Source organism: Petaurus breviceps, unplaced genomic scaffold (genome assembly GCF_028583685.1).
Source record: "Petaurus breviceps papuanus isolate PSGF00001 unplaced genomic scaffold, PetGlider_PUasm1.0 90994, whole genome shotgun sequence".
Classification (NCBI taxonomy): Eukaryota; Metazoa; Chordata; class Mammalia; order Diprotodontia; family Petauridae; genus Petaurus; species Petaurus breviceps.
The window spans coordinates 2,377,635-2,403,805 of record NW_027187393.1 but is presented as its reverse complement, the minus strand read 5'-3'; the positions used below and the strand labels follow the sequence as shown (position 1 = coordinate 2,403,805).

General features: G+C 44.8%; 2 protein-coding genes, 1 long non-coding RNA gene and 1 pseudogene across 5 annotated transcripts in view; 2 read left to right on the top strand and 2 right to left on the bottom strand.

The window, feature by feature from the left end:
• Positions 1-11,097, top strand: part of COL23A1 (collagen type XXIII alpha 1 chain) — a 487,731-nt gene extending 476,634 nt beyond the window's left edge. The window contains exons 22-29 of the mRNA XM_069077605.1: positions 556-582; positions 1,161-1,223; positions 1,324-1,377; positions 2,544-2,570; positions 3,301-3,354; positions 3,506-3,592; positions 8,234-8,272; positions 8,782-11,097. Coding sequence (XP_068933706.1) covers positions 556-582; positions 1,161-1,223; positions 1,324-1,377; positions 2,544-2,570; positions 3,301-3,354; positions 3,506-3,592; positions 8,234-8,272; positions 8,782-8,784 — 354 coding nt within the window. The 3' untranslated portion in view covers positions 8,785-11,097. The remainder of the gene's footprint in view (positions 1-555; positions 583-1,160; positions 1,224-1,323; positions 1,378-2,543; positions 2,571-3,300; positions 3,355-3,505; positions 3,593-8,233; positions 8,273-8,781) is intronic.
• The window catches only part of LOC138153488 (uncharacterized), a 27,578-nt gene continuing 2,634 nt past the window's right edge, over positions 1,228-26,171 (bottom strand). Inside the window, exons 2-4 of the long non-coding RNA XR_011166390.1 lie at positions 2,292-2,429; positions 1,726-1,886; positions 1,228-1,357 (exon numbers count right to left, since the gene is read on the bottom strand). This is a non-coding gene — a long non-coding RNA (uncharacterized lncRNA). The remainder of the gene's footprint in view (positions 1,358-1,725; positions 1,887-2,291; positions 2,430-26,171) is intronic.
• LOC138153482 (glyceraldehyde-3-phosphate dehydrogenase pseudogene) lies at positions 12,574-13,692 on the bottom strand (annotated as a pseudogene).
• The window catches only part of PHYKPL (5-phosphohydroxy-L-lysine phospho-lyase), a 26,823-nt gene continuing 23,561 nt past the window's right edge, over positions 22,910-26,171 (top strand). For all 3 annotated transcript variants that reach the window (XR_011166388.1, XM_069077600.1, XM_069077599.1), the window contains exon 1: positions 22,910-23,048. Coding sequence is in view for 2 of the 3 variants with exons in the window: in XM_069077600.1 (XP_068933701.1) it covers positions 22,990-23,048 (59 nt within the window). In the remaining variant the exon portion in view is untranslated. The remainder of the gene's footprint in view (positions 23,049-26,171) is intronic.

Sequence of the window (26,171 nt, the reverse complement as noted above, 5' to 3'; positions counted from 1 at the left end):
ACAATGTTCAGGCTAAAAATACAGATGATGAGACGGTCCCTACCCTCAAGAAGCTTACATTATAATGAAAAACTACAACAAAAGGGGCAGCTAAGTGGAGCAGTGAATAGAGTTCTAGCCCTGGAGTTAGGAGGACCTGAGTTCAAATCCAGCCTCAGATACTTGACATACTTACTAGCTGTGTGACCTTGGGCAAGTCACTTAACCCCAATTGCCCTGCCTTCCTCCCTCCAAAAAAAAGAAAGAAAAAGAAAACAACACATAAAGGGAAACTGAATGGGGGGGGGGGGGAGCGGAGGAGTTGGAAGGAAGGGTTGCTGGAGGTAGGAGGATGTCGGGATGTCTCAAGAGTCCTCTTGCAGGAGTGAGGAGAGGAGTCAGATGAAGGCCTGGTGAAACTTCTCTGGAAAGATTGTCCAGGAAAGGAGAAAAGCAAGTAGACATGTGGCAGGCAAGGAGAAGGAAAAGAAAGCCTTAGACCTTTATTCATTTCTTTTGCCTTGAAAGTCTGCCTTCTCAATTGAATCTAATGACTTTTCCTTTTCTCCCTCGGAGGGTCTTCAGGGAATCCAAGGTCCTAAGGTGAGTAAGTAAATTTGGTTAAATTTGATTAAAAGGAAGAGGGAGAGCTTTGTGAATGAATGAATTGACCATTAGCCCAGAACTTTCCCTTAGAATAGGGGTGAGGGGTTAATAGCCTGAACGACCCATTGCTTGGGGCAAAATTCCCAGACTGGCATGGGGGGGGGGGGGGCAGGACTTTATTTCAAATATAAGCTTCTAAGTTTAATGATGATATGATGATAGCAGATGACAGGCAAGATGACATAGTGATCAAGCCTTCGAGTTAGGAAGAATTGAATTCAAGTCCCACATACTATCTATGTGACCCTGGACAAGTCACTTAACATCTCAATGGCCCAACAACTCTCTATGAGGGCAGATTTCTATTGGTTTCTTACTTGTAGCTCTCTACACCAATAAAAAAAAATTTTTTTAAGAGAAGGTTAAAAAAATAATAGCACATAAATTGTTTCTCAGAGCACCAAGGATGATTGTTTCTAAACTTGTTGAACATTAATGATTTTAAAGAATAGTGTTACCTTGTTCTCATCTTGTGCCTGTATCTAGCACAAGCACAGTGCCTTCTCTATTTCCAGGGCTTGGATGGTGCAAAGGGGGAGAAGGGTGCCACTGGAGAGAAAGGCTCCAATGGGCTGCTCGTGAGTTGACTATCAATGCAAATTCAGACATTTGTTTTTCACTTGTGTGTTTCAATCCCGTGTTCCCAAAAGTCTCCTAATCCTGTCCTTTTCTGTTTAGGGACCAGCTGGCCCACCTGGCCTAATTGGATTGCCTGGAACAAAAGGAGAGAAGGTAAAAATTCTTGTGTCTAACAACCCTACATGCTTTCATTCATTCATCCATTCATTCATTTAACAGACCTTTACTAGGACTGCTGGATACAAGGTCCTATGGTAGGCTCTACTAGGAACAGGAAAGTGGTAATGCCCCTGTGGAGCAGCTAGGTGGTACCGTGGATAGAGTGTCAAGCCTAGAGTCAAACTCATCTTCCTGAATTCCATAGTCTAGCTTCAGACACCTACTAACTGTGTGACCCCAAACAAGTCACTTAATCCTGTTTGCCTCAGTTTCCTCATCTGTAAAAGTTACAAAGAAGCAAATTTAAAATGGATATTAGGGAAAACTTTCTAACAATCAGACCTGCCCCAAAGTGTAAAGGGTTCCCTCTCCTTGGGGCAGATAGTCACTTGATAGGTATTTTAGTGAGATATAGGTTCCTTTCATGTGTGGGTTGGGTCAGCTGGGCACTGATGTCTCTTCCAAGTCCCAAATTCTGTGATTCATTTGATCTTCACAACAGCCTGTGAAGAAAATAGTACAAGTATCATTATCCCATTTACAGGTAAACCAAGTGACTTTGTCAGAGTCACACAGCAAATACTTGGCAAAGCTGGGTATTCTTAATCTCCTTTAGGAACATAGGACCATAGATCTCAGAAATCATTTAAGAATTAGATTCTAATTCAACCTCCCTCATGTAACAGATGAGGAAACTGAGTCATAGAAAGGTTGTCATTTTTTGTTGTTTGTTGGTTTTACTGAACTGTTTTTTCTTCTTGTTCTAAGGAATGCTTCTCTGAAAGAAGAGGTGGGGGTGGGGGTGGGTAACCTGGGAAATGTAAGTGGTATAAAGGTACAATATAGGAATAAAAACTTATTTTTAGGAAAATTAGAAGCAGCGCCCTGAAAAGATGTAAGACACTCACTAAGTCTCTTAAATGGAGGCCATCTAAAGTGCTGAGTCAGCAAATATTACATGTGCACATCACCAGGCTGTGCTGTCCTTCTTCATACTTGTGTGACCTTGGGCAAGTCACTACTTCCCTGGCCCTCAGTTTCCTCCCCTGTAAAATAAAAGGGTTAGACAAGGTAGCTTCTAGCCCTACATATATGACCCTATAAAACCTGAGCATGGCCTTCTAAAGCAACTTGTTTCTGTCCTCTCCCTTTTATTCCAGGGCAGACCCGGTGAGCCAGGACTGGATGTAAGTTTCTCGTTGCTTCCTCACCCAGACTTCAGGTTATCAGTGACATCCCCTGGAACTTCCTAAAACATGCCCCTGTCCCATGGTCCCTCTTGGGGCTGGGGAGAAGGGGAGGAGAGCTGGTGCCAGAAGTCCTCTTCTTGGTATATATAAGTAATTCATTTCCAGATGGGTGATGGACAGCCCATACTGAATCATGCCGGTGGCCCCATTGGTTCCACTCAGTGTGTTCATGGATAATGGAGCCACCATCCCTCTAAGACTGGCCCAGTCCTCAGGGGATACCAGACATATAGTCCATGACTGACTGACCATCTACAGAGTGAATGGGGACATCTAAGGAGATGAGATTGGGGCAGAGGCAAGAGGAAAGACTTGAGCCAGAAATGGAAGTTGAGATGACCTTTGGCCAATCATCCAGTCTCAAAACTAAGCAGCTCATCAGCCCCACCCCCCCAGCCTGGGGCCAGGAGTTGTCTGGGGAGAGCTGTGTCTTAACAGAAAGCATATTGCTCACATCTCTGCCTCAGGCCTTTCCCCAAAGACATGGATGATGTCTCTGTTTGGAAAAAAAATGATCATTTCCTGGCTCCACTAAACTCACTTGTCTCCATCTAGGTCACATTTGTACATGTTTTCCCAGTACTCGGGGCATGGTGTCCTTCAACTTAGCAAGGGGGGCAGGGTCACCTTCTACAAACTCCCACTGGATTTTCTGTCTTTTTCTTAGGGCTTTCCCGGACCCCGAGGAGAGAAGGGAGAGAGAAGCAAGCAAGGAGAAAAGGTCAGAGCTGGGGCCCAGTTCCCCCCTGTAAAATTGGATTGAGTGATTGACCTCCAAATAGCAGTGACCTCCCTAAGCTGGGACCAAACAGGCCCAGGGCCTCTGCCTGTCAGAGGAGCCATTCCTAAACAAGACTATTTTCTATCTACAGGGGGATCGAGGGGTTCCTGGCAGAAAAGGAGCAAAGGGGCAGAAGGGAGAGCCTGGGCCCCCTGGATTGGATCAGCCATGTCCAGTGGTATGTGGCACCTGCCTGTGGGGAGCATGTAGGTGGGGGGAATTGAGTCTCTGTGCCCACCCTGCCCTGCCCTGACCTTGTGATAGTGAAAATGTGGCTTCTCTGGTGAACTTCTCTTCTTCATTGTAGAAGACTTGGGTCCAGCCACTGGGACCCTGTATGCCTTCTTCCTACTGGACAGCTAAGACATGGCTGATTGTTAGAGAGGAGCCAAGGCTGAGAGGTTGCTCTGCCAAGGCTTTACCTAGGCATGCCCCACTCATCATTATTTATTCCCAGCATTCAGCAGTCACTTAGAAAGCAACAAATTATGCTCCTCCAGATAGCACCATGGGTACCATGAATTTTATTTAGTTTCTTCAGCAAATCTCTCAGTGTTACTGAGCATATATGGCCCTCATGACCCAGGCCAAATGGGATGAAAGCAAAGAAGTACATTTGACCTACAGATATCAAGGGGCTTGATGAAGTATGACTGAGAGCTAAAAGGAAACAATCGAGATCATTATTGAGACAGTGTGGCATAGTGCTGGACCTAGAATCAAGAAGACCTGAGTTCCAAATGTACCCCTAACATTTCCTAGCTCTGTGGCTATGGATGAGTCACTTAACATGGACATGTACCTCGGGCAACTTTTCAGGATTTATCTGGAAGCCAAGTCATAAATTGATTTTCATCCTCTTGGCAAAGGGGGTTACCACACAGCTTCCTACAGATTCTTTGAGCATCTATCCAACAGCAGCAACAACAACAATAGCACAAATATTTCTTTAAGAATTACAAAACTGGGGCAGCTAGGTGGCGCAGTGAATAGAGCATCGGCCTTGGAGTCAGGAGGACCTGAGTTCAAATCCTACCTCAGACACTTAACACAAAAACTAGCCGTGTGTTGGGGCAGCCAGGTAGCACAGCGAGTAAGAGCACTGGCTCCAGTGTTGGGATGACCTGGGGTCATGACTGAAACAACTCAACAGCAACAAAAGGAAAAGTAAAAGGCACGTAGTGTAATTTGTCCTGCGTGAGTACCTAGGGTCCATTCCAAACCCTCCACTACACACACACACACACACACACACACACACAGGTGCTGATGGGGAAGAACGTGGCTTTATGAAAGTCTCTGGATCCTTCACTTTTTCTATTTTTATTTTTTATTGTGAACTCAACAAATGTTTCAGTACACAGAAAAAGAATAAGGAAGAGGGTTATTGTATGAGAAACTATGAACTGTTATCTGCAATTTGTTGTTTTAAGGGATAGGGATAAAGACTGGACCTTTTAGGGTTTTTTACACTGATGTAGAGAACTCTCAGTTAGGGAAACTAACTAAGCAGATCACCACCCTCTCTTCAGCTTACAGTTAGAGAGAATCCCTAGACCACTGAGATGTCAGATACCCTGGGCAGTCATTCCACCAGTAGGTATCAGAGACAGACTCTTCCAGGTCTTCCTGGATCCAAGGCCAACTCTCTGTCCACTAGCCCTGCCACCTCTGTTGTATACGTGTGTGTGGTGTGTGTTTTAAGACACATAACATATAATCGAACTTCTTCCTGTGTAACGGGATAATATAGCCCCCCAGCCCTGTTTCTGTTCCCCTACCTCCTGGGTTCTGTCCATATGAATAAGCTGTTGTCTTCAAAACAGGAAAATCCAAATTACAAAGGAATGAAAGGAGAATCAGGCTCCCTGGGCCTGGACAGGGCCGAGGTTCCCTGTGGTATAGTATCTGCTTTGCTGTTCTTTTCCCCTTGCTTTCCCCTCCCTGCATCTTCCTGTCTGTCCCATGTCTTTACCCTTCCCTTCTCTTCCTTGCATGGGACTTGTAGTTGACTTGCTTGGGTTTGCAGTGCTCTCCTCAGATGTGAGTGAAATGTTCCCCACCCTGAGGCTATTCCTTGGCTCTTACACAGAAATATATCCCCAGAAAACTTACACCTGTTGTGTTCCATATGAGCCAACCTCCCGATCCTAATTTTTCCTCCCAGTTGTGTACATGTCCCTTTCCTTTCTGCCTGGCATCCATGCCATTCAAACTGGAGGATGTGTGTCCTCTTCCTGGGCTAGGGGCCAAGTTCCAGGCATTTGAAAATACTAGCTGGGAATTAGCTGGAAGACAGCAGCAACTGGGGTGGGTAACCCAGATAGCCTCTGGCTAATGCTCAGTGTTCATCCTAATTGAACCTGAGCTTTTGACCTCTGCAGGTCAGATCCCATTACAAAGGATTTCTAGTTGATTTCACGTATGGCTGGGTCTTGGTCATATCAAATGGTCCTAGAAATATTCCTGGAAAAAAAAAACCCAGCTGGTCCTGGAAAGCCTATGGTCAGACAGTTCACTATTCAAAATAAAAATTAAGGAATTAAGCCATCAGAGACTCCTGCCAGACAGGAAGTAGAACAGCAGCTGCTCTCAGGGAAAAGATCCAATTGCTAGTCTGCCCACTTTCCCTGGGCCCTGAGGTCAAGGCAACACCTGTAGACATTGGGCAGATACAGGGGACCCTATCTCCCCTGGGGATGGGGAAGTGAGAGTTAGGAATTAGGTCCTGTTAATGGACTTAGTTGTGATAGAATGAGCCCAATTTAATGTAAATCAGCTCATCACATGCTTTCATTCTATTTATTTGAAATTTGTGGAGATTGTGTTCCTAGGAGTACATTGAGTGCAGAAGGAAAGAGATCTACCCCCAGGAAGTGTCCAGAAGTAAATCAATTTACCATCTTCCCCCTCTTCATACAAAGTACTGCCTGGCAGAAACATAATTCCCCACTAGGAGCTGGGGACAGTGGTGAAGGGTGTGAGGGAGCCCTAGCAGAAGGATCTGGACGTGGGATCTCCACCCACTCCCCATACTCCCTTTTCCTGACTTCTGCCCCATGGCCTGATTTATATGGATCCTAGGCAGTGTTCATAGAGTGTCATTGAGGCAGGGAACCAAGATCTCTTGCTAGGAAAACCCCGGGCTATGTGAAGCAAGGTCATGGTTGGGGGGAGGGGGGGAGGGGGAGGGGGAAGGGACTCACTTCCTCTGCTTCCCTCACTCTACTGAACCCACAGGATCATTCCCCCAGTAAGACCCCTCAGGGCAAATTCTCCTCTTCAGTTACCAAGGCCAAGGAAAGGCAGGTAAACAACTGATTGGAAATAGGATTTCCAATTTCCCTTCCCCAAAGACCTGAACGTGACCTACCCTCAAATCTGACCCTTCCATCCCATCCCAGGAGCCTTTGCCCACACTGTGCCCAGGAAGGCCTTTAGTTACAAACAAGTACCTCTAACTGGGGTCTCCAATGAGGAGAGCCAGAGACCCCCTTAGATGTACAAACTATGTCCCTTTGCCCCTATCACCTACACTCCCCTCCCATTTTCTGCGGTTTCCCAGTGGGGATTGGGATAAACAATATACCCTCTTCTATCCTACCCCAGGCACATTCTTCCCCAGCATAGTGCCTATGTTAATGCTTAATAAATTCTTACCAAATTGGATTTAATTGAAAACTGTGAGGAGGAATAGATTACTTTTATCTAGGGAGGTTCAAGAAGGCTTCATTGAGGAAGCAGAAATAGCTTAGCCTTGAAGGAAGCCTCTCCCTACTCCAGTCACTAAAGTGATTTTCCTAAAACTCAGGCCCATCATGTTACCCCCTACTCAATAAACTCTCGTGGCTCCCTATTGCCTCCAAGAGAAAATACAAAATGCTCTGTTGTCTGTCTCCTCCTACCTTTCCAGTCCTCTTATACCTTACTTCTCCACCCAGTGACTCTGGCCTCCTGGCTGTTCAACAAACAAGATTTCTCAAACCTTCTCAGCTCTGGATATTTCTCTAGTTATTCTCCATTCTTGGAATATTTCCCTCCTCTGATCCAACTCCTGACCTTAAAGTACCTTCTTTAAAGTACCTTAAAGTGCCAACTAAAATCCTACCTCCCACAGAAAGCCTTCCCTAATACCTCTTAAATTAAGTGATTTTCCTCTTTGAATTATGTCCTGTTTATCCTGCATATAGCTTACTTTGTATACATGTGTTTTGCATCTTGTCTCCCTTGTTAGACTGCAAGCTCCTTGAGAGCAGGGACTGTCTTTTTCCTCTTTTTGTATCCCTAGCACTTAGCACAGTGCTTGGCACATAACATGAATTTAATAAATGTTGAGTGAGTGAGTGAAAGATTGATTGGAGTGGTTAACTTGCACAGATGGAATCTCACTAGGGGCCTCTCTCCCACTCTGGGGAAATGTCAAGGTTTCTGGGAAATGGATTAGTTACAGGGGTGGGACACCTGAGATCTTGAGGCCATATATGACCCTCTAGATCCTCAAATGCGGCTCTTTGACCAAATCCAAACTTCACAGAACAAATCCCCTTAATAAAACGATTTGTTCGGTAAAACTTGGACTCAGTTAAAAGGCTGCACCCAAGGACCTAGAAGGTCACACATGGCCTCGAGGCCGCAGGTTCCACACCCTTGGTAGTACTTCTCAGTTTCAGAGTATGATTTGAGTATGTAGATTTGAGTTGTCTTTGGTTGAATTCCACCCCCCACCCCTGCCCTCCCATCCCATCTACCTCTGGTGCCAGATGTCCCAGAGGCTTCTGGCCCTCCAGGGGACTGAAGCTTCCTTCTCTTTTCTCTCCAGGGGGCTGATGGACTACCTGTGGCAGGCTGTTGGCACAAGGTAAGATAACAAACATCTAAGGCTTTTTGATTGGACTTTCCCTCATGACTTCCAAGGACAACTTAGGCAAAGTCATTTTGTAACTGATGGGTTGTCCAGAAATGAATAAATCAGCTATACATATGCCAGGATCCTCCCTACTGTGCTCTGAGGAGAGAACTAGCCTCTCATCTTCTCTCTCCCTTTCAGGCACTCCCAAAACCCAATTCCCTTCTATGGGGAAGTTGGCCAAGAAGCCCCAGCAAATCACTGTACCTGGGAGAGATGGGGGAGGGAAAACTTTGGGAATCACCTGTTTTCTTAAAGGAAAACTGGCTACAATGAGCTACAACAAACTATTTCAGAGATATTTGTGAAGACTGCCTCTTCCCCACTCCACACCCTTCTAAACTGGTAGGCCTTAGAGAACAGAGAAGGGTGGAATTTGGCCTGGATGATATTGGCTGAGGTACTCTAGATTTCCCAGATAAACCCCTTTACCAACTCCACATCTTTCTCTTCTTTTTCAGTGATTTCTGCCCCTCACACCTGAAGCTTGTACATATCCATGTGACATACTTTGCTCTACTTAATTTTTGTAAAAAACAAACAAAACAAAACAAACAGTAATATATTGATTTTTATTTTTTTGCTGGATGTTGCCATTTATGGATTTTTAAAAAAATTTTAAGTTTCCAGAATGGCTAAGTGACTTTTATACACTTGACTCAGACTGGCTTGAACTTTGATTGGCATGGAATCTTAGCCTCTTCCTCGGCTAAAGGACTTAGTCTAGGTCTCCAGCTCAGAAGAGATGGACCCTTGGGCTATATGTGTGGAAGGAAAGATACCTGGGCACTATGACCCATCATCCCTTTGCTCCTCCATAAAGCAAAGGAAAACAATCCTGATTTGGGGGAGAAAAGGGGCCAGAAGAACACAGATACAGCTGGGTTTGGGCACATTTGTTCACCTCCCATTTGAAAAAGAAGAAAAAAAGACTTCTAACTATCCCTCAAATCCAGCCCATGGCTTTATCCTTTGTGTGCCCTTCACCCCAAAGCCAATGGAAAGAATAGGGTCCCAGAGATGGTTGAAATCTTTCAAGATGGCTCCTGGAGCTGCTAGGGTTGGTATTAGAGGCTGGAAAATCTGCAAGGACTCAACCAAGGGGCTGTTTTCTAGTCCTACCTTTCCTGAAGGGCTGGGAGAAAACAAGGCAGCTGCCCCTGATAGCACTTCTACATACAGACACAGCTGCCATGACCTTCCAACCTGGGCCTTCCCATCAGCAAAACTCCTTTTGCCAAAAGTCTCAGGCAGAGCCTTGAAAAAGTCCATTCAGCCTTTTGGCACATCAGGATGAAGTACCTCCATGCCCTGTGGTGTACTTGTTGCCTTCCTGCTTCACTCCCCATCTTCTCCCAGTCACATCTTCCCTGGCTTCCCTGCATGGAAACCTCCATCACAACCTGCTCCTGGGAAAGGATGACATGCTGACTTGGGACTAAAATTTGCTAGCCATTGTTCCCTCCTTCTCCCTTCAGAGGCAAAGCTTGGACCCCAGACCTTGTCCATTCTCCCCTCTCAGCAGGGAGTTCTGGCACAAAGCCATCCATCAATCAACAAACATTTATTAAGTTCCTTTTCAGTACCAGCTGCTGTGTTAGGTGCTGGAGTCTGCCCTCAGAGATTTATTTCATCCAGACGTCCTCCCCATTGCAGAGCCCAGCAGATTCCTGGAACCTTCCCTACCCTCTCACAATTCTAGCTTGAACTGGTGTTAAAGTAAATTCCCATTTTCTGGGCACACCCAGCGTGCTGGGCATTTGAAGTGCAAGGGGGGAGGGAGCTAACTCCTGCATGGAAAACTCAAGTGCATGTTATATACAGTGTATTAGATAGAGGTTTACACTGAAAATCCAGTGGCTCATGGTTGCAGGTGGGGATCCCATACTCCTTTGCAGACATTGTTTAAGCTTTGAAAAATAGTCACTCAACTTGACATGCATCGGGGTTCTGTGAACTATGACTGCCAGGGTCCCATGGTCTCTGGGGCATGCTCAAGAGAACAAGAAAGGAGGACTCAAAGGTTTTCAAGTATGCAACTGTTGCTGACCTTGTGGCCGAGCATCATCCTGGCCCAGCCTTTCGGGGCATTCTGAGCTTGGGTGCTCCAATCACTGGCTACATAGCCCAGTGCACAAGGGACTTCTAAAAGGATAGATACAACACAGAAGAACATAAACACAAGCACATGGGGAAAGTGACACAGGTAACCTGTAATGCTTACAGTTCTGCCACAATGATGTCTTCCTGGCCTCTGTTCTTCCTCTTGGCAACAATGTCAACTCTACAGCTACAGTATAAGGGTCAGGATTAAAAAACAAACAAACCAAAAAACCCACCATTACAGTGGCCTGGGCTTTCCATGCTTTTATAAGATGGTTGCAGTCAGTCTCACAATAGGAAAGAGGCTGATGCCTTTCTAAGGCTCTTGGCATCAGCTACTGCTTTCCTGCCCCCAAAGGTCAACTGCCTTGCCTCCCTGGTTGTGCTAACATGTTGCTTTGGCTCGAATTGTTGGCCTTTATGTATGTCCCTTGGGACCATGCATCTGTGCTGGTTGAGCATTTCTCCTGATGAATCTTACAGCTTTTCAGGACTAAGAGAACAGATTCTGCAACTAAATTAGGAGGGACTTGAATCAAGAAGGGCTTTTTTATTTAGGCCAGGAAAAAAAGGTGTCCCTCATCTAACAAAAGTACAAGTTACTGGCTTCATTTACTACCAATTGTTTTCCTTTTGTAAATTGATGTCTAAGAATGTAATAAACTATAATGGTATTTCTGGATGTGAAATATTTACAAGCTTCGTGACCACATCATGCATAGGTGCATTGATTTACCCTCTGTATGATTCTTAGCCCAAATAGCTGCTCCCTGGCATCTCTTCCAGGAGGTTTCTCTTGCCATGCAAACATAGGAATCAGTACGCACCTCATCTCTTCTTGGCATATGATGTTATATTGACTAAGTCTGATATAACAGGTCAATTGCTATCCATCCCAGTATTTGTTGTGTGAATAGGTTAAGGACCAACAGAAGGTATGTTGTAGACCACAATGGAAACATATAGAGGATACAAAGCCAAAATCCTGGAAGTGGCATCATGGTTCTTTGGAAAGAGGACTGACTCTGAATCAGAAACTGGGGCTCAGATTCTTCTTCCAATGCTTATAATCAATGTGACTTTGGGTAAGTCACTTAGCAGTCAGAAATAGCTATGTGGTGCAGTAGATAGAGCACTAGACCTGTAGTCAGAAAGACCCAAGTTCAAATATGCTCTCTGATACTTACTAGTTGTATAACCCTGAGCAAATCACTCAGCCTCTGTTTGCCTTAGTTTTCTCATCTGTAAAATGGAGATAATAATAGCACCTACCTCTCAGCATCGTGAGGATCAAATGAGATAGCATTTGTAAAATGCTTAACATGGTGTTTGGCACATGGTAAATGCTGGCACATGTAAATGTTAGCTATTTTAAAAATTTTTTGTTTATTTTTAGTTTACAACATTCATTTCCACAAGATTTTGAGTTACAAATTTTCTCCCCATCTTTCTCCTACCCACCAACCCAAAACAGCGATCCCACTGAATACCCCCTCCCCCAATCTGTTCTCTCCTATACCCTCCTCCGTCCCCCCAACTTTCCAGTAGGGCAAGATGGATCTCCATACTCCAGTGCCCCTGTATATCTTATTTCCGAGTTGCGTATATAAAAAAGTTAGCTATTATTTTTTAATCTCCCTGGGCCTCAGTTTCCTTATCTGTAAAATTAGGAGTTTTGACTAGATGGCCTCCAAGGTCCCTTCCAGGTCTAAATCTATGATCCTGGGTATCCCACATGTTGCTACCTCCCATCCTTTCTCTTCCCTACTCTCTCTCCTCTGCAGACCCACGTCAAATAACATGCTTGCTACAACTCACTCTGTAATTCCCAAATAGTATCCAGACTCTACTTCTACTACTACCAGTCTCTTTTCCCCCGCCCTGCACTCCTAGATCCCTTGTAGGAATACTTGCACAATCAACCAGGACACTTACAGAAGTGAACTTTCCATACTATGAGGAACAGGTACCATGCCTCTCTCTTTTTTTTTTTTTTGCACTGAATATGTTGACTTTATTGATGGTACACAATACAGGACTCTAGGCTTCTTCCCCCTACTACAGGGGTGCTTTGGAACAAGGATGTGAATGGGACATGGGATCCCTAGTATAGGAACACAGGTTAGGAATGTGGGCTCCCCAGTGGTGGATTTCCTCTTTTTGGCTGGGGATGAAGATCCGTGGCTTTCCACTTTACTCCTTGGAGGCCATGTAGACCATGAGGTCTACTACACGGTTGCTATAACCATACTCATTGTCATACCAGGAAATGAGCTTGACAAAATGGTCATTGAGGGCAATACCAGCGCCAGCGTCAAAGGTAGAAGAGTGAGTATTGCTGTTGAAGTCACAGGATACAACCTGGTCCTCTGTGTAGCCCAAGATGCCCTTCAAGGGTCCCTCTGATGCTTGCTTCACCACTTTCTTGATATCATCATATTTGGCAGGTTTCTCCAGGCGGCAGGTCAGATCCACAACAGATACATTGGGAGTAGGAACACGGAAGGCCTATGCCTATGAGCTTCCCATTCAGCTCAGGAATAACCTTGCCTACAGCCTTAGCAGCACCAGTGGAAGCAGGGATAATGTTTTGGGCAGCACCACGCCCATCACGCCACAGCTTACCAGAGGGGCCATCTACTGTCTTCTGGGTAGCAGTAATGGCATGGACTGCAGTCATGAGTCCTTCCACAATGCCAAAGTTGTCATGAATGACGTTGGCCAAGGGGGCCAAGCAGTTGGTGGTACAGGAAGCATTACTGACAATCTTAAGGGAATTATCATATTTCTCATGGTTCACTCCCATCACGAACATTGGGGCATCAGCAGAAGGGGCAGAGATGATGACCCTCTTGGCTCCACCCTTCAAGTGAGCCCCAGCCTTTTCCATGGTGGTAAAGACTCCAGTGGACTCTACAACATACTCAGCTCCAGCATCTCCCCATTTAATATTGGTGGGATCCCGTTCCTGGAAGATTGGAATTGGCTTTTCCATTGATCACCAGCTTCCCATTCTCAGCCTTGACAGTGCCCTTGAATTTGCCATGAGTGGAATCATATTGAAACATATAAACCATGTAGTTGAGGTCAATGAAGGGGTCATTGATGGCCACAATGTCTACTCCACTTGAAGTGAATGCAGCCCTGGTCACCAGGCGCCCAATACGGCCAAATCCATTGACTCCGACCTTCACCATCTTGTTTCAGGGATGCGACTTAAGCAGTAGAACCTGGCACCAAGCTAGGAGAAAAGCCCCCATGCCTCTCTTGAAGCCCAGTAGCTATAGCCCAGTCTTCTGACATGGGGCTGCAATGAGACCTAAGGAAATGCATGCAAGAGGGCCTAGTGCCATCTCAGAAGGACATTTGGGAAGATAATAACAACACTAATGTAATACATTTGCTATGATTTTTCCAAAGCATTTTCACAAATGTTACAGAATGGGGAGTGGGGGAAAGAGAGAGAAAGTGAGATAGAGGAAAGGAAAGAAGAAAAGAGAAAGAAGGAAGGAAGGAAGGAAGGAAGGAAGGAAGGAAGGAAGGAAGGAAGGAAGGAAGGAAGGAAGGAAGGAAGGAAGGAAGAAAGGAAGGAAGGAAGGAAGGAAGGAAGGAAGGTAGGAAAAGAAATACTTCTCTACTAGGTAGCTAGGTGGCACAGTAAATAGAGGGCTAGACCTAGAGTCAGGAAGGCCTGAGTTCAAATCTAGCTTCAGACATTTAACTGGGTGACCATGTTACTTCACCTCTGTTTGCTTCAGTTTCCTCAAATGGAAATTAGAGATAATAATAGCACCAACCTCACAGGGCTGTTGCAAGTATCAAATGAAATATTTGTAAAAAGTCCTTAATGTATTTCTTGGCACATAGTAGGCCCTATATAAATGCCTATTCCTTTCCCTCCCCATTACCAGAGGTGTTCCAGCAGACAAGATAATCCCTTGATGGGAATGCCATGCACATGATGACTTCTGAGATCTCTTTCAAATTTAGGATTATCATTACATATTTATTAGAACTGAAAAGGACCATAAGAGATGTTGATTCTAAACTGTCTGTTTTACAGAGGAAGAAATGGGTACACAGAAAGTCAAAATGGCTTGCCCAAATAAAACAGATAGTCATAGTTGGATCTGGAGCCTAGATCTACTTTTTTCTCCCAAACCCCTCAACACATACCCACACAAACAAGGAAAAACTCAGGGAAAACGAATAACTTTTGTCTTTTGAAGGAGCCAGGGAATAATGCTAGAAAGGATTGCAACAAACTGGAAGGGTTAGAAAATCAAAAATGTCCCTAGCAAACCACAGTCAAATCCACCAAGACATAGTACTTTGTTTTAAAAAGGGAGAGGATGAAAAACCTATTGACTTAACTGGGACTATTATGTTGAAGGACAAGGGAAAGATAGGTGAAAACAATTTTTTTAATCTCCTGAGTATTTATATCCCAATAAAGTCAATTGTATGTCCTAACTTAATTTTCCCATCACCTGGAAATTAGCACATCTGTCACTGTACAAATTTTTGTTGTTTGGTCGTGTCTGACTCTTTGAGACAGCATTTGGGGTTTTCTTGGCAAAGATCCTGGAGTGGTTTGCTATTTCCTTCTCCAGCTCATTTTACAGGTGAGGAAACTGAGGTAAACAAGATTAAGTGATTTGCCCCAGGTCACACAGCTAGTATCTGAGGCAGAATTTGAATGCTGGTCCTCCTGACTCCAGGGTTAGCACTCTATCCCCTGTGCCATCTAGACTGCCCCATTGTGGGCAATGCAACATAGTAAAATATAATTCCCAAACACTCCCCTTTCCAGAATAAAAGGCTAAGCATTTTCTCAATTGTATGGACTGTTGCCTATACTTAGAGTCCCATGGTGGGATTTTAATATTCTATATAACACATGTTTTAAATTGTTTTTTTTAATCTAGAGGTTGTAACCAACCCTATCCCCTCGTCCCCCAATAAAACCAATTTGGTTAGTAAATGTGAGATCTAGAAACATTTAGAAAAGGATCTCAAGAAGGGTCTCTAAGGTCCCTCCCAAACTTTCTGTGTTTCTAAGGCGTAGACTAAAATGCAATTTCGAAACTTAGCACAATTAATTTCTCTCATTAACCTCCTTGTAAGGAAAGCAGGGGGAAAAGACTTGTCTTCTAACTTTATAGGTGAGTAAATTGAGAAGGAAAGCAAGTAAATGACAGGAATAATGAACCTAGGGCAATTCCCAAAACCACACCAGAAATTCCTATATTGACTAAACCAGATATCCTTCCTATATGGTGTAGCAGAAAGACCCCAAACTCAAAAAGATCTGAGTTCAAATCCCAGCACCATCATTTAGCAGTTTTGGTGATGGGGTAATGGGACCTGGACCCTGAACTTTCTCATACATCTTCAGTTGCCCAGATCACTGACACCTCCACTGGCAACTGGCCTACTACCCCCCCCCCCTTGATTGTTTATTTTGTTTACTTAATACTCCTTAATCCCAGGTAGATCTTTTCACTGTTACACCTGGCCCACCTCAGGCTATTTACCACTCCTTAATCCCATCCAAATCTTCTCACAGTCTTTTTTAATATAAATATCAGTCCCGTCCTCATCAAATTTGCAGATTCTCTAGGAACTCTGCCCTCTCCTATTGGCATTACAGTAGTGGGATTCACATAGAATCTAGCCTGCTTCTATTGGCATCATAAATAAACCTTACTGATTTGACTGAAAGAAGTCTTGAGTGGTCAAATTCTTCCGAGGCAGATCCTTTGCATTTCAAGTTTCCCAGCACCCCAAACTGCAACAGTGTGACCCCAGACTTCCCTCTCTGAACCTTAGTTTCCTCATTTATGAACCTTGTTTCACAAGGTTACTGTGAAGAGAATCCTTGTTCAAGGAGATGAAGATGTAGGGCATAATTATTATATTCATAAAATCAAAGATCTGGATTTGCAATTTAGTTTACAACAAACCTGAGAGAATAAAAAACAAAACTAACCAGTATATAACTATAATGACTGAGCTTTTCCCTGGAGAAAAGTTTTTCAAAGTACCTCTTGCCATTCTTTGCAGATATGGTTGACTATGGGTATGATATATTGTATATACTCTTATTTTATTTTACTAAATTACTTTTTCCCCTTTTTTAATTCTTTGTAGCAAGATATAGTTCACTGGATAGAGGAAGGGATATGTTTGGAAAATGAAGATGATATAAAAGAAAAAAATCATTGCAGAAAAAAGTGACACTTTAACATTCTAAATTCAAGAACTGTTCTGCTTGAGAGAGAAATGTACAAACGTGTACATTTCGTGTCTTCATATCCTAAGACATCCTTCTAACAAAATATTTGAAGTAACATCGACAGTTATCTTGAGCAAGGGCGAATTTTATGCTAAGATAAAATATAGTTACACGGTTTCATATTAACATTCTACTTCCCCAGAATAGAACAAGAGTCACTTAATCTTTCAGGCTGCCCCTGGTGAATCATCCTAATAAAACCACTCAATCTCTCTTAGACCATTCCCTTCAAGGGCTTTTCCCCCAGCTGGCCATGAGTGATCTGAAGTAATAGGCCAACATCCCGATCCTTTCAGGAAATGGAGAAAGAGGGTACTGCCCTTAGGTGAATCATTACTCTAAAGCCTTCAGGTGGATCAGTCAAGGGTCCTTAACCCTGACCCAGGTCTGGTCAGTTGCCCTGATTACCACTTCAAGGGAGGAGGCCTTGCTGCTGATTAGGAGAGCTAGGAGCCAGTTTCAGAACTGATAGTTAAAGAAAGACAATAAGTTGATAAGTATTCTTTCAGACTGATCAAAGACTTCAGATTAAGGTAAATTTAAAATGCTATCTTCATATTTCTAAAAGGGATTGTCTGCTTCCACAATCTCAATTTTAAAAAATTTCAAGGGCAAAAAAAGATCTACTCTAACCTCTTTGTTTTGTCAATGGGGACACTAAATTCCAGCGGAGAAAAGACTGTCCAACCAAGGTCACATGCAAGTTAAGAGTAGGGTTAGGACCAGGACCCAGTTCTGACTCTCAGAGTGTTCTTGTCTTTCCAAAATTGCTCAGCAGTCTTTTGGGTCTGACTTTTCCAATCTGAATAATAAAGTAATGATTCCATGTGGATAGTTTATTCCAGAAATAAAGTATTTTCCATCTGAGCCCAAAATGCTATAAAATGTTGGGGGGGGGGTGGGGAGAGGAGGAGATGGGTCTAAATGGCCTTTGCAATCCTTTCTGGGGATCGGCTTAGGATCCTCTGATTAAGACCACAGAATATTTTCCCCACCAAGTCTTCTTTCCAACCCAGGGGGTGAGCTATGAAACTGCTGACCCCTGCAGTTTTCAGAAGACAGCTCAGATCCCATCTGCAGCTTCCAAAATAGCTGCTTCTACATCTGTTGCCCTCCCTGGTTCCAGTTCATTTGTATGCTCTCGTGCTAGTAAAAAGAATTTTAAACTCATGGTAGAAGTTTTGGGGAGTACTTGAACCAACAGCCCTTGAAGCTGGAAAAAACCCTGAACTGGTTTACAAAAATTGTGTGGTGTGGTTTACAAAGCACTCGATCATTCATTTTCTTATGGGGTCCTCCCAAGAGCCCGGTGAAGTAGATTGTGCTTCCCAGATTATTAACCCCAATTTACAAAGGCTGGTGTGGTGTTGTAGAAAAGGAGAGGGGGAGGGGGGAGTTTCAAATCCTAACTGTTAATTACTACTTGGGTGACCTTGGACAAACCATTTCCCCTCCTGGTGCCTCATCTGTAGAATAAAAAAGCTCTGAGGTCCTTCCTAGATCTAAATCCATGATCTTAGTCTGGGTTCAATTATTGATTTAATTTGTGATTTTGGATAACTCCCCTATGTCTGCCTGGGACTGAAGGGATTGCACTAAGAGAAAGCTAAACTCTATTACAATTTCTTATGGTTAGAATGGGTAACGTGATTATTAGACAGCTGCCGCCATCTAGTGGTTCAGGCCCACACGGTTGTGTGAAGTCACTCATATACCTGGCTTTTTTCCCTCAGGTCACCAGTTTTCTTTGGAATTTGGGAATTGTTTAGAGGCTTAGGAAAGTACTTTGGTCATAATCATCCTAATGTCTAAGCTGCACACTGTCTCCCTTTTGACTGAGTTATCAGGGTATCAGGTGCTGTTAAGATGCAAGCTCCCTGAAGGCAGGGACTGTCTCTTTCTTATTTGAAAGAACTTAGCAGTTCTTTCACCAGAACTTAGCACAGTGCCTGAAATATAGGAAGTGTTTTATAAATGTTAGCTGTGATTGTTGTTATAACAGTGCTGTCCCCAGCACCCAGAACCCCATGTGCCATAGATTCATGCTTGGGAAGTTTCTCCTGACTTCATTTTTAATAAGAATCCTGAAGTGGGAGCCAGGAGACCTGGGTTCTGGTTCAGGCTCTACCACTTCCTTGCTGTGTGACCTTAAATAAAACTTGTCCCCTCCCTGGGCTCCTCTGTACAGTCAAAGGTAATGTCTTTGGATCCTCCTACCTTTAATAATAATGGGAAAATCAATCAAAATCACTTATTATGTACCTCAAGACCTTCAAGGAGCTTACACTCTACTACAGGGTTTCTTAATCTTTTTGGTGTCATGGATCCAATTTACCAGTCTGGTGAAGTCTATGGATCTCTTCTCAGAATAGTATTTTTGAATACAAAGGAAACTAATTATCTTAAACTACAGTTATCTATATCTATCTATCTATATGTATATATATATATATATATATATATATATATATAAACACAAGTTCACAGACATCAGGTTGAGTGTCTGTTCTAATGGGAAGGACAATGTGGGTACATGCAAGATACATACAGGGAACAGTTACCCTAGAGGTAAAAGTACTAGCAGCTAAAAGGACTGGGAAAGGCCTCCTGCCAAAGGTTGCATTTGAAGTGAATCCATCAAGAAGGAAGAGATTCTAAGAACTGGAGACAAGAAGAGAGAGCATTCCAGGTATGGATGAGTGCCAGTAGAAAGGCACGTAGACCAAAGATGGAGTGTCATTGGTGAAGAATGACAAATAGACAAGTATGGAAAGACATTTAAGAGTTTTTGTTAGGAAATAATGTATAAGAAGAGTAGAGATAAAGGAAGAGCCAGACTGTGTAGTTTTCAATGACAGTGGAATTCATATTTGATCCTAGAGATAATAATGAGCCATTGGTTGGTCTCTTGAGTAGTGGGACTGGAGGGGTAGGGCAAGGTTTGACATGATTAGACCTTGGCATTAGGAAAATTATTTTGGCAACTGTATGGAAGGTGGACTGGAGTGGGGACAGAGTGGAGGCAAGGAGATTAGTTAGAAGGAGTACAGCAATAGTCCAGGAGAGAAATAATGATGGGGGCCTTGACTAGGATGCTGTCTATGTGAGTATAGAGGAGATTGATTTGAGAGATATTGTGGAGGTGGGAACAACAAGATTTGGCAACCAGTTAGATATATGAGGGGTGAATGAAGGTGAAGAGTCAAGTTTGACACCAAGGTTGGAACTTGAGTGACTTTGAGGCAGGTGGTTCCCTCAACAATAATAGGGAAGTTTAGAAGAGGGAAGGGTTGGGGGAGAAGATAATGAATTCTCTTTTGGGCATGTTGAGTTCAAGATGATTCTGGGGCACCCAGTTTATACAACAGCCAGTCAGTGATGTGGGACTGTAGCTCAGGAGAGAGAGTAGGGCTGGGTATCTAGATCTGAGGGCCATCTGCACAGAGATGATGATAATAATAATAAGGTAATAAGGTAATTCATAATTGCAAAGCAGTCTAAGGCTTACAAAGACAATGTCCCCAAAACCCCACGGCCAGAAGTAAACAACACAACAATTTACAAAGAAGATGAACTCGGGGAGGTCAAGTAAGTAACTTGCTCAGGGTCAGCAACTGGACAGCGCTAGAGCCAGGATTCAAATCTAGAGTTCGTTTTTCTCACTCTAGAGAACTGCTTTCTCCATTTCCATGCTGCTGCTGACATGTTACGAGAGGAACAGCCAGCTGCAGCATTCTTCTCTTTCACAAATACTAGAGGAAAGGAATTTGTTTTAGTTAGAACCTAAAACCCCAATTTATTCAAATTGGGCCATACTCATACCCTCAGGCCCTAGGCACAAACCATGGTCTGTAGGTTTTCCTATGCAGAGAGTCCAATGCCTCTGACTGGAAGGCTGAGAAAAGGACATACCTTAGGGGCTGCCAGGTCTTTGCCACCCCCACCCCCACCACCTTAGCCTAAATCATGGTCTCATTGAGACCCATGGACTGTGTGAACCAGTGGTTCCAAACCCAGAGTTCAAAGTGCCCAAGCCCACAAATCTGTTGCCTAACAGGAATGTTTGCTGTGAGTCACACGCCTGAGTAGTAACCACAATGGAGTTGGTGTTTTCTCTCATAAGAAGGCAGACAAGGATCCAGCCCTCCTCCCTCTCCTAGGGATTTCTGTTGGTAGAGTTAGAATCCAAAGGCTTAGCAGAAACTCCATATTTGCTTGCCCAGGTGTGTTCTATAGAAATAATATTTAGCTAATTTTTCCTTCATCTTACTTTTATTAACACTTTTTGTTTGTATATATCACTTTCATTTCTGAATATATCCCTCCTTTGCCTATCTCCAGAGATATTCCTTGTAATAAATATTTCAAAAGAGGGCAACTACATGGCCCAGTGAATAGAACACCAGCCCTGGAGTCAGGAGGACCTGAGTTCAAATTTGACCTAAGAACTTAACACTTAATAGCCGTGTGACCTCGGGCAAGTCACATAACCCCAATTGCCCAGCCTTTCCCCCTCCAAAAAGAAAAAATAAATAAATAAACATTTCAAAAAGAGAGAAAAAACTAAGTGAACAAAACCAACTGTTTCAGGCAGTAAATGAAATATTCAACCCCCAGAGCCCTCCCCCTTCAAAAAGGAAAGGGAGGTGCATTTTCTCAATTGTTCTACAGCTAAGCTCCATCTTTCTAATTACACTTATTTAGTTAGTTCTTAATGAAAATAATAGTAGTTCCATTTCCATAGCAATTTTGAGGGACACAGGGCATGTATTAGTATTTTCATTTTTAAAAGGGGAAATTAGACTCAAAGAAAGGAAATTATTTTGCCCATGTCCACACAGCTAATAAGTGCTGAGGCCAAACCCAAGTTTCTTGACTCCAAGTCCAGAGCTCTTTCCACAAATTTCTTCCGTTCAACTGAGTCAGATGGGACTTTGGGAGCCGGCTATGAGCTCCTACCTGAATATGTTTACCCTTCCCAGGATCCCCAACCTAACAACCGTCTTCAACTTGAACAAGTAATTCTGTTGAAGGGTTCTTGGGATTATCATCTCCCAAGACTACTTTTTCCACTCTGGGCCAGTTACAATTGCCAGGAAGTTCTGCCTTACATAGCACAGGAATAAGGTGCATCTTGGCAGCTTCCCCTGGTGGCTCCTAGTTCTACCCTCGCCAAGCAGAACGAGTTTGGAATAGGAGAGCGTTGAGGGGATGGGGGGAAGGATGAGTTCTATTTTTTCCCAAAATTTGGGGCAGTGACTCCAAAGAATGGGTGAACCAGGCAAGACCTCTGGGGACAGATGTCCCAGGTTCCTTAGTGCTGTTCCGGAGCTGGAGATCAGGAGTGAGAATGTCCTGGCCTGGGGAGTGGAGTTGGGATGTCCTTTGAAGATGTGGCTCTCCCGTGCCCAAGAGTATGTGTTATAGAAATAAAGCTGCCTCTCGTCCAAGCAGCCAGGTGAAGGGGGAGGCAGGGAGGATTCTGCATCCCACTCTTACTCAGCACTTGCACAGGCGGACCACACTGGCAGCAAGAGACACTGGACTGAAAACCACTAGTGTAGACAAATGAATTCTGCTGGGGCTGCGCATGCACAGAGCCATGCTTCAGGCAGGAGGGGAGAGGATAGACAGGAGCAGAGAGAGAAACTACTGGGAATGAAGCCAGAAAGCAGAGGCGGGGAGGGGGGACCAAGAATGAATTAGGATAGGTTGGACCTGGTGTATGGAGGGGCCAGGCCCAGGATTGAATGGGAAAGTGGAGCAAGAAGTAGGTCTAGTGGGGCGGCCAGGTAGCACAGCGAGTAAGAGCACCGGCTCCAGTGTCAGAACGACCTGGAGATCGAATCCCGGGCTCAGACACCCAGAAACACCTGGCCGTGTAACCTTGAGCAAGTTACTTAACCCCAATTGCTTTAAAAAAAAAAAAAAAAAAAAGAAGTAGGTCTAGGACTGGGATGGGCGGGAACTGTCGTAGGGAGGGACCAAGCCCAGGATTGGATGGGAAATGGAGCAAGAAGCAGATCTAGGACTAGGATGGGCAGGAATGATGTTAGGGTGGGCGGGGCCAGGATTGAACAGGGATGGGTGGGGCCTGGCGTAGGGAGTGCCCAGGCTCAGGATTGGATGGGAGGTGGAGCGAGAAGCAGGACTAAGAATAGAATGGGTGGGGATGAAGTCATGGGGCGGGGCCAGGGCTGGGAGGCAGGGCGGGAGGAGCCAGCCTCTGCTCTGCTCCCTATACGTAGCGGACTCTTCCCCAGGCGCCATGGCCTCAGAGGGACACAGCAAGGAGGAGACCTTGTCCCTGCGGAGGCAGCTTATCGGGTAGGAGCGTGCACAGAGGGGCCCGGGAGCCCAGGACTTGGTCTCTGCGGAGCCTCGATTGGGTTCCAGGGGAGGTCAGGTCGGGCCAGGCCAGGGTGCCACGTGGTCAGCAAGGGTGGGCTACTGTAGCCAGCTCGCGGGGCACCCTCCACTCCCAGACCCTCGACCCCAGCCCACCGTCCTCCTCCCTCCCTTCTCATTCACCCCAAGCCTCCGCCAATGCGGAGGTGTCCTGTGCAACAGCTGCTTTTTGGACACCTCCAAGATGGGGAGCTCACTACTCCCCAGACAACTGGTTCCAACTCGGGAAGCTCTAATTGTCAGGAAGCTTTTCCTTGACGTCGAGGCTAGTTTTGCCTCTTTCAACTTCTACCCATTTCTCCTAATTCTACACTCTGGGACCAGGCAGAACAAGCCTAATTTCTCCTCTCTGAGTGACAGCCCTTCATAGACTTCAGGGCATTAGGAAAGGGGAACTGGGCTTGAACTAGGAAGACTGCAGTTCGGGAGCTCTTATCCTAGGGTCGCTGAACTTCTTTTTAAAAACACTTTAATAGCATTCTATTAATATAATTGGTTTTCCTTTGTAATTCGTGTATCTTATTTGATGCATTTAGAAACATTCTGAGAAAGGGTCCATAAGGCTTCACCAGATGCAGAGGGGTCCTTGACAGTAAAAAGATTAAGAATCTCTGCCTTAAGCAGGTCAGCCCCTGACTCCGGATCCCTGAACCTCAGGGTTGGGATGGCCTTCAGAGTTTCAAGTCCAGTACATAACATAAACAGGAATTCCTTCTAGACAAGTGGTCATGTAGCCTTTACTTGAAGCTGTCTGGGGAGGGGAAGCCCACGGCTTCCTAGGACCTGGCTCACTTGGAGAAGCTCTAATTGTCAGCCAGTCAATAAACATCTGTTAATCATTCACTGTGTAGGAATATGCTAAGCACTGGAGATATAAAGATAGGTAAAAACCAGTCCCTGCCCTCAAGAAAATCACAGTCTGATGGGGGAGACATGTAAACAACTATGTACAAACAAGCCATATGCAGAATAAATTGGAAATAATCAGCAGAGAATTGAGAGAGATCAGGAAAGGCTTCCTTGTAGGTGGTGGAATTTTAGCTAGGACTTGAAGGAGTCCAGAAGCCATTAGGTGGAGATGGGGAGGGAGAGTGTTCCAGGAATGGGAGACAGCCAAATAAAATGCCCAGTGGCTAGGTGGCACAGTGAATAGAGCACCAGCCCTGGAGTCAGGAGGACCTGAGTTCAAATGTGGCCTCAGACACTTGACACAATTACTAGCCACGTGACTTTGGGCAAGTCACTTTACCCCAATTGCCCTCCCCCCAAAAAACAAAAAAAAAATGCCCAGGGTTGGGAGATGGAGATCTTGCACCAACCAAGAAGAGGTCGGTGTCCCTAGACTGAAGAGTACAGTGGGGAAGGGGCATAAAGTGTAAGAAGACCGGAAAGGGCAGGGGGGGTGGTATGAGAGCAGATTATACAGTCCATTGAATGCCCACAGAGGATTTTATATTTGATCTTGGAGGAGACAGAGGGCCAATGGAGTTTACTGAGCAAGGCAGTTGGGGGTAGGTGGGGAGGAATTGGATTGGTGCTTTAGGAAACTCACTTTGGTGGCTGAGGAGGATGGACTAGAGTGGGGAGCCTTGTGGCAGGCAGACCCACCAGCAAACTATCAAAATAGTCCCTCTTTAAGGTAATGAGGGCCTGAACCAAGGCAGTAACAGTGTCACAAGAAAAGGGAACATATTGGAGAGATGTTACACAGGTAAAATCCACGGGCCTTGCAAAAGATTGAATAGGGGGGTGGGAGGGAGAGAGTGAGGAATTGAGAATGACACTTGAGTTGGGAGCGTGGGAAACTGGGAAGATGATGGTGCCCTCAACAATAACAGGGACGTTTAGAAGGGGAGAAGGTTAGGGGAGAAAGTTCACTTTGGAGCACATCTACAAGAAATGTTAGGAAGTTTTTCCTTACATCAAGTCTAAACCTGTCCCTTTGCAATTTCTACCCATGGCTCCTACTTCTCTGAACCAGGCAGAGCATGTCTAAGATCCATTCCCCACCCCCATTTAATAATATAATAGGTATAAAGTACTTGGCAAACTTTAAGTCACTGCATACATAAATGTTAATTGTTGAGAGGGTGGCAGGGGGAAGGGGGAAGGCAGTTATTGCCAAGCTGAATGTTCCCAAAGCTTCTCACCTGTTATCTGTGTTATAAATTCAAGACACTTCAGCATCCAGTTTTCCTTTCTCTGGCTATCTGCTTTATCACTGTCCTTCCTAAAAGGTGGTATCCCATCTGCCCAGGCTCCATCAAAAGTACCACATCCACTACAGGTACCCACTCCCTATGTCCTAGATCCCTCACACCTTTACCCCAATTCTTCTCATTTACCCTGTCCCCTCTACCTCCCCTCAACTACCCTCAACATTTATATGTCTCTTATAGCCCCCTAAATACTTATCACATTTTCTTCATGTACTATTTATTTCCTGGACCCTTCAGTCCTTTGTCACAAACTCTCATGTATACTTTCCCCTAAACTTTCCCTACCTCTACCCCAAATATCCCACATGCCCTGCCCCATAGGTCCCCCAGACTCCCCACATACCCCATCCTCCTCAGCTTTCCCCAAACTCCCTCATCCCTAATACTGCACAGACCCTAACCCCAAACTCCCCCATAGATGCCCCCTACCTCCTTCCCCCCCACACACCCCTCCTCCAAAACCATTCTAACCTTACTTCCACCTGCAGTCATAGCATCCCCTAATCTGTCCTCCATCCCAACTACTCTCTTCCACCATCCTCCTCTACCATTTACTGGCACATTATCCCACCCCCGGCCAAACTATTCCCTATCCCCCATGCCAAAATTCACGCACAAACCCCCCTCACCACTTACTTCCCTATCCAAATCACCCTCTGCACACACCCTTCCTCCCATCCAACCCCTTCCCCCAAACTTCCTTCACAGTCCTGTCTGTTTTCACACTGGCCCAACTCCCCAGCTCAAATATACACTTTGAGGTAACTTCCCCCACCATCCTTCCCAAATCCTAATGCAGTTTGTAGAAGCACTAAACACCCCC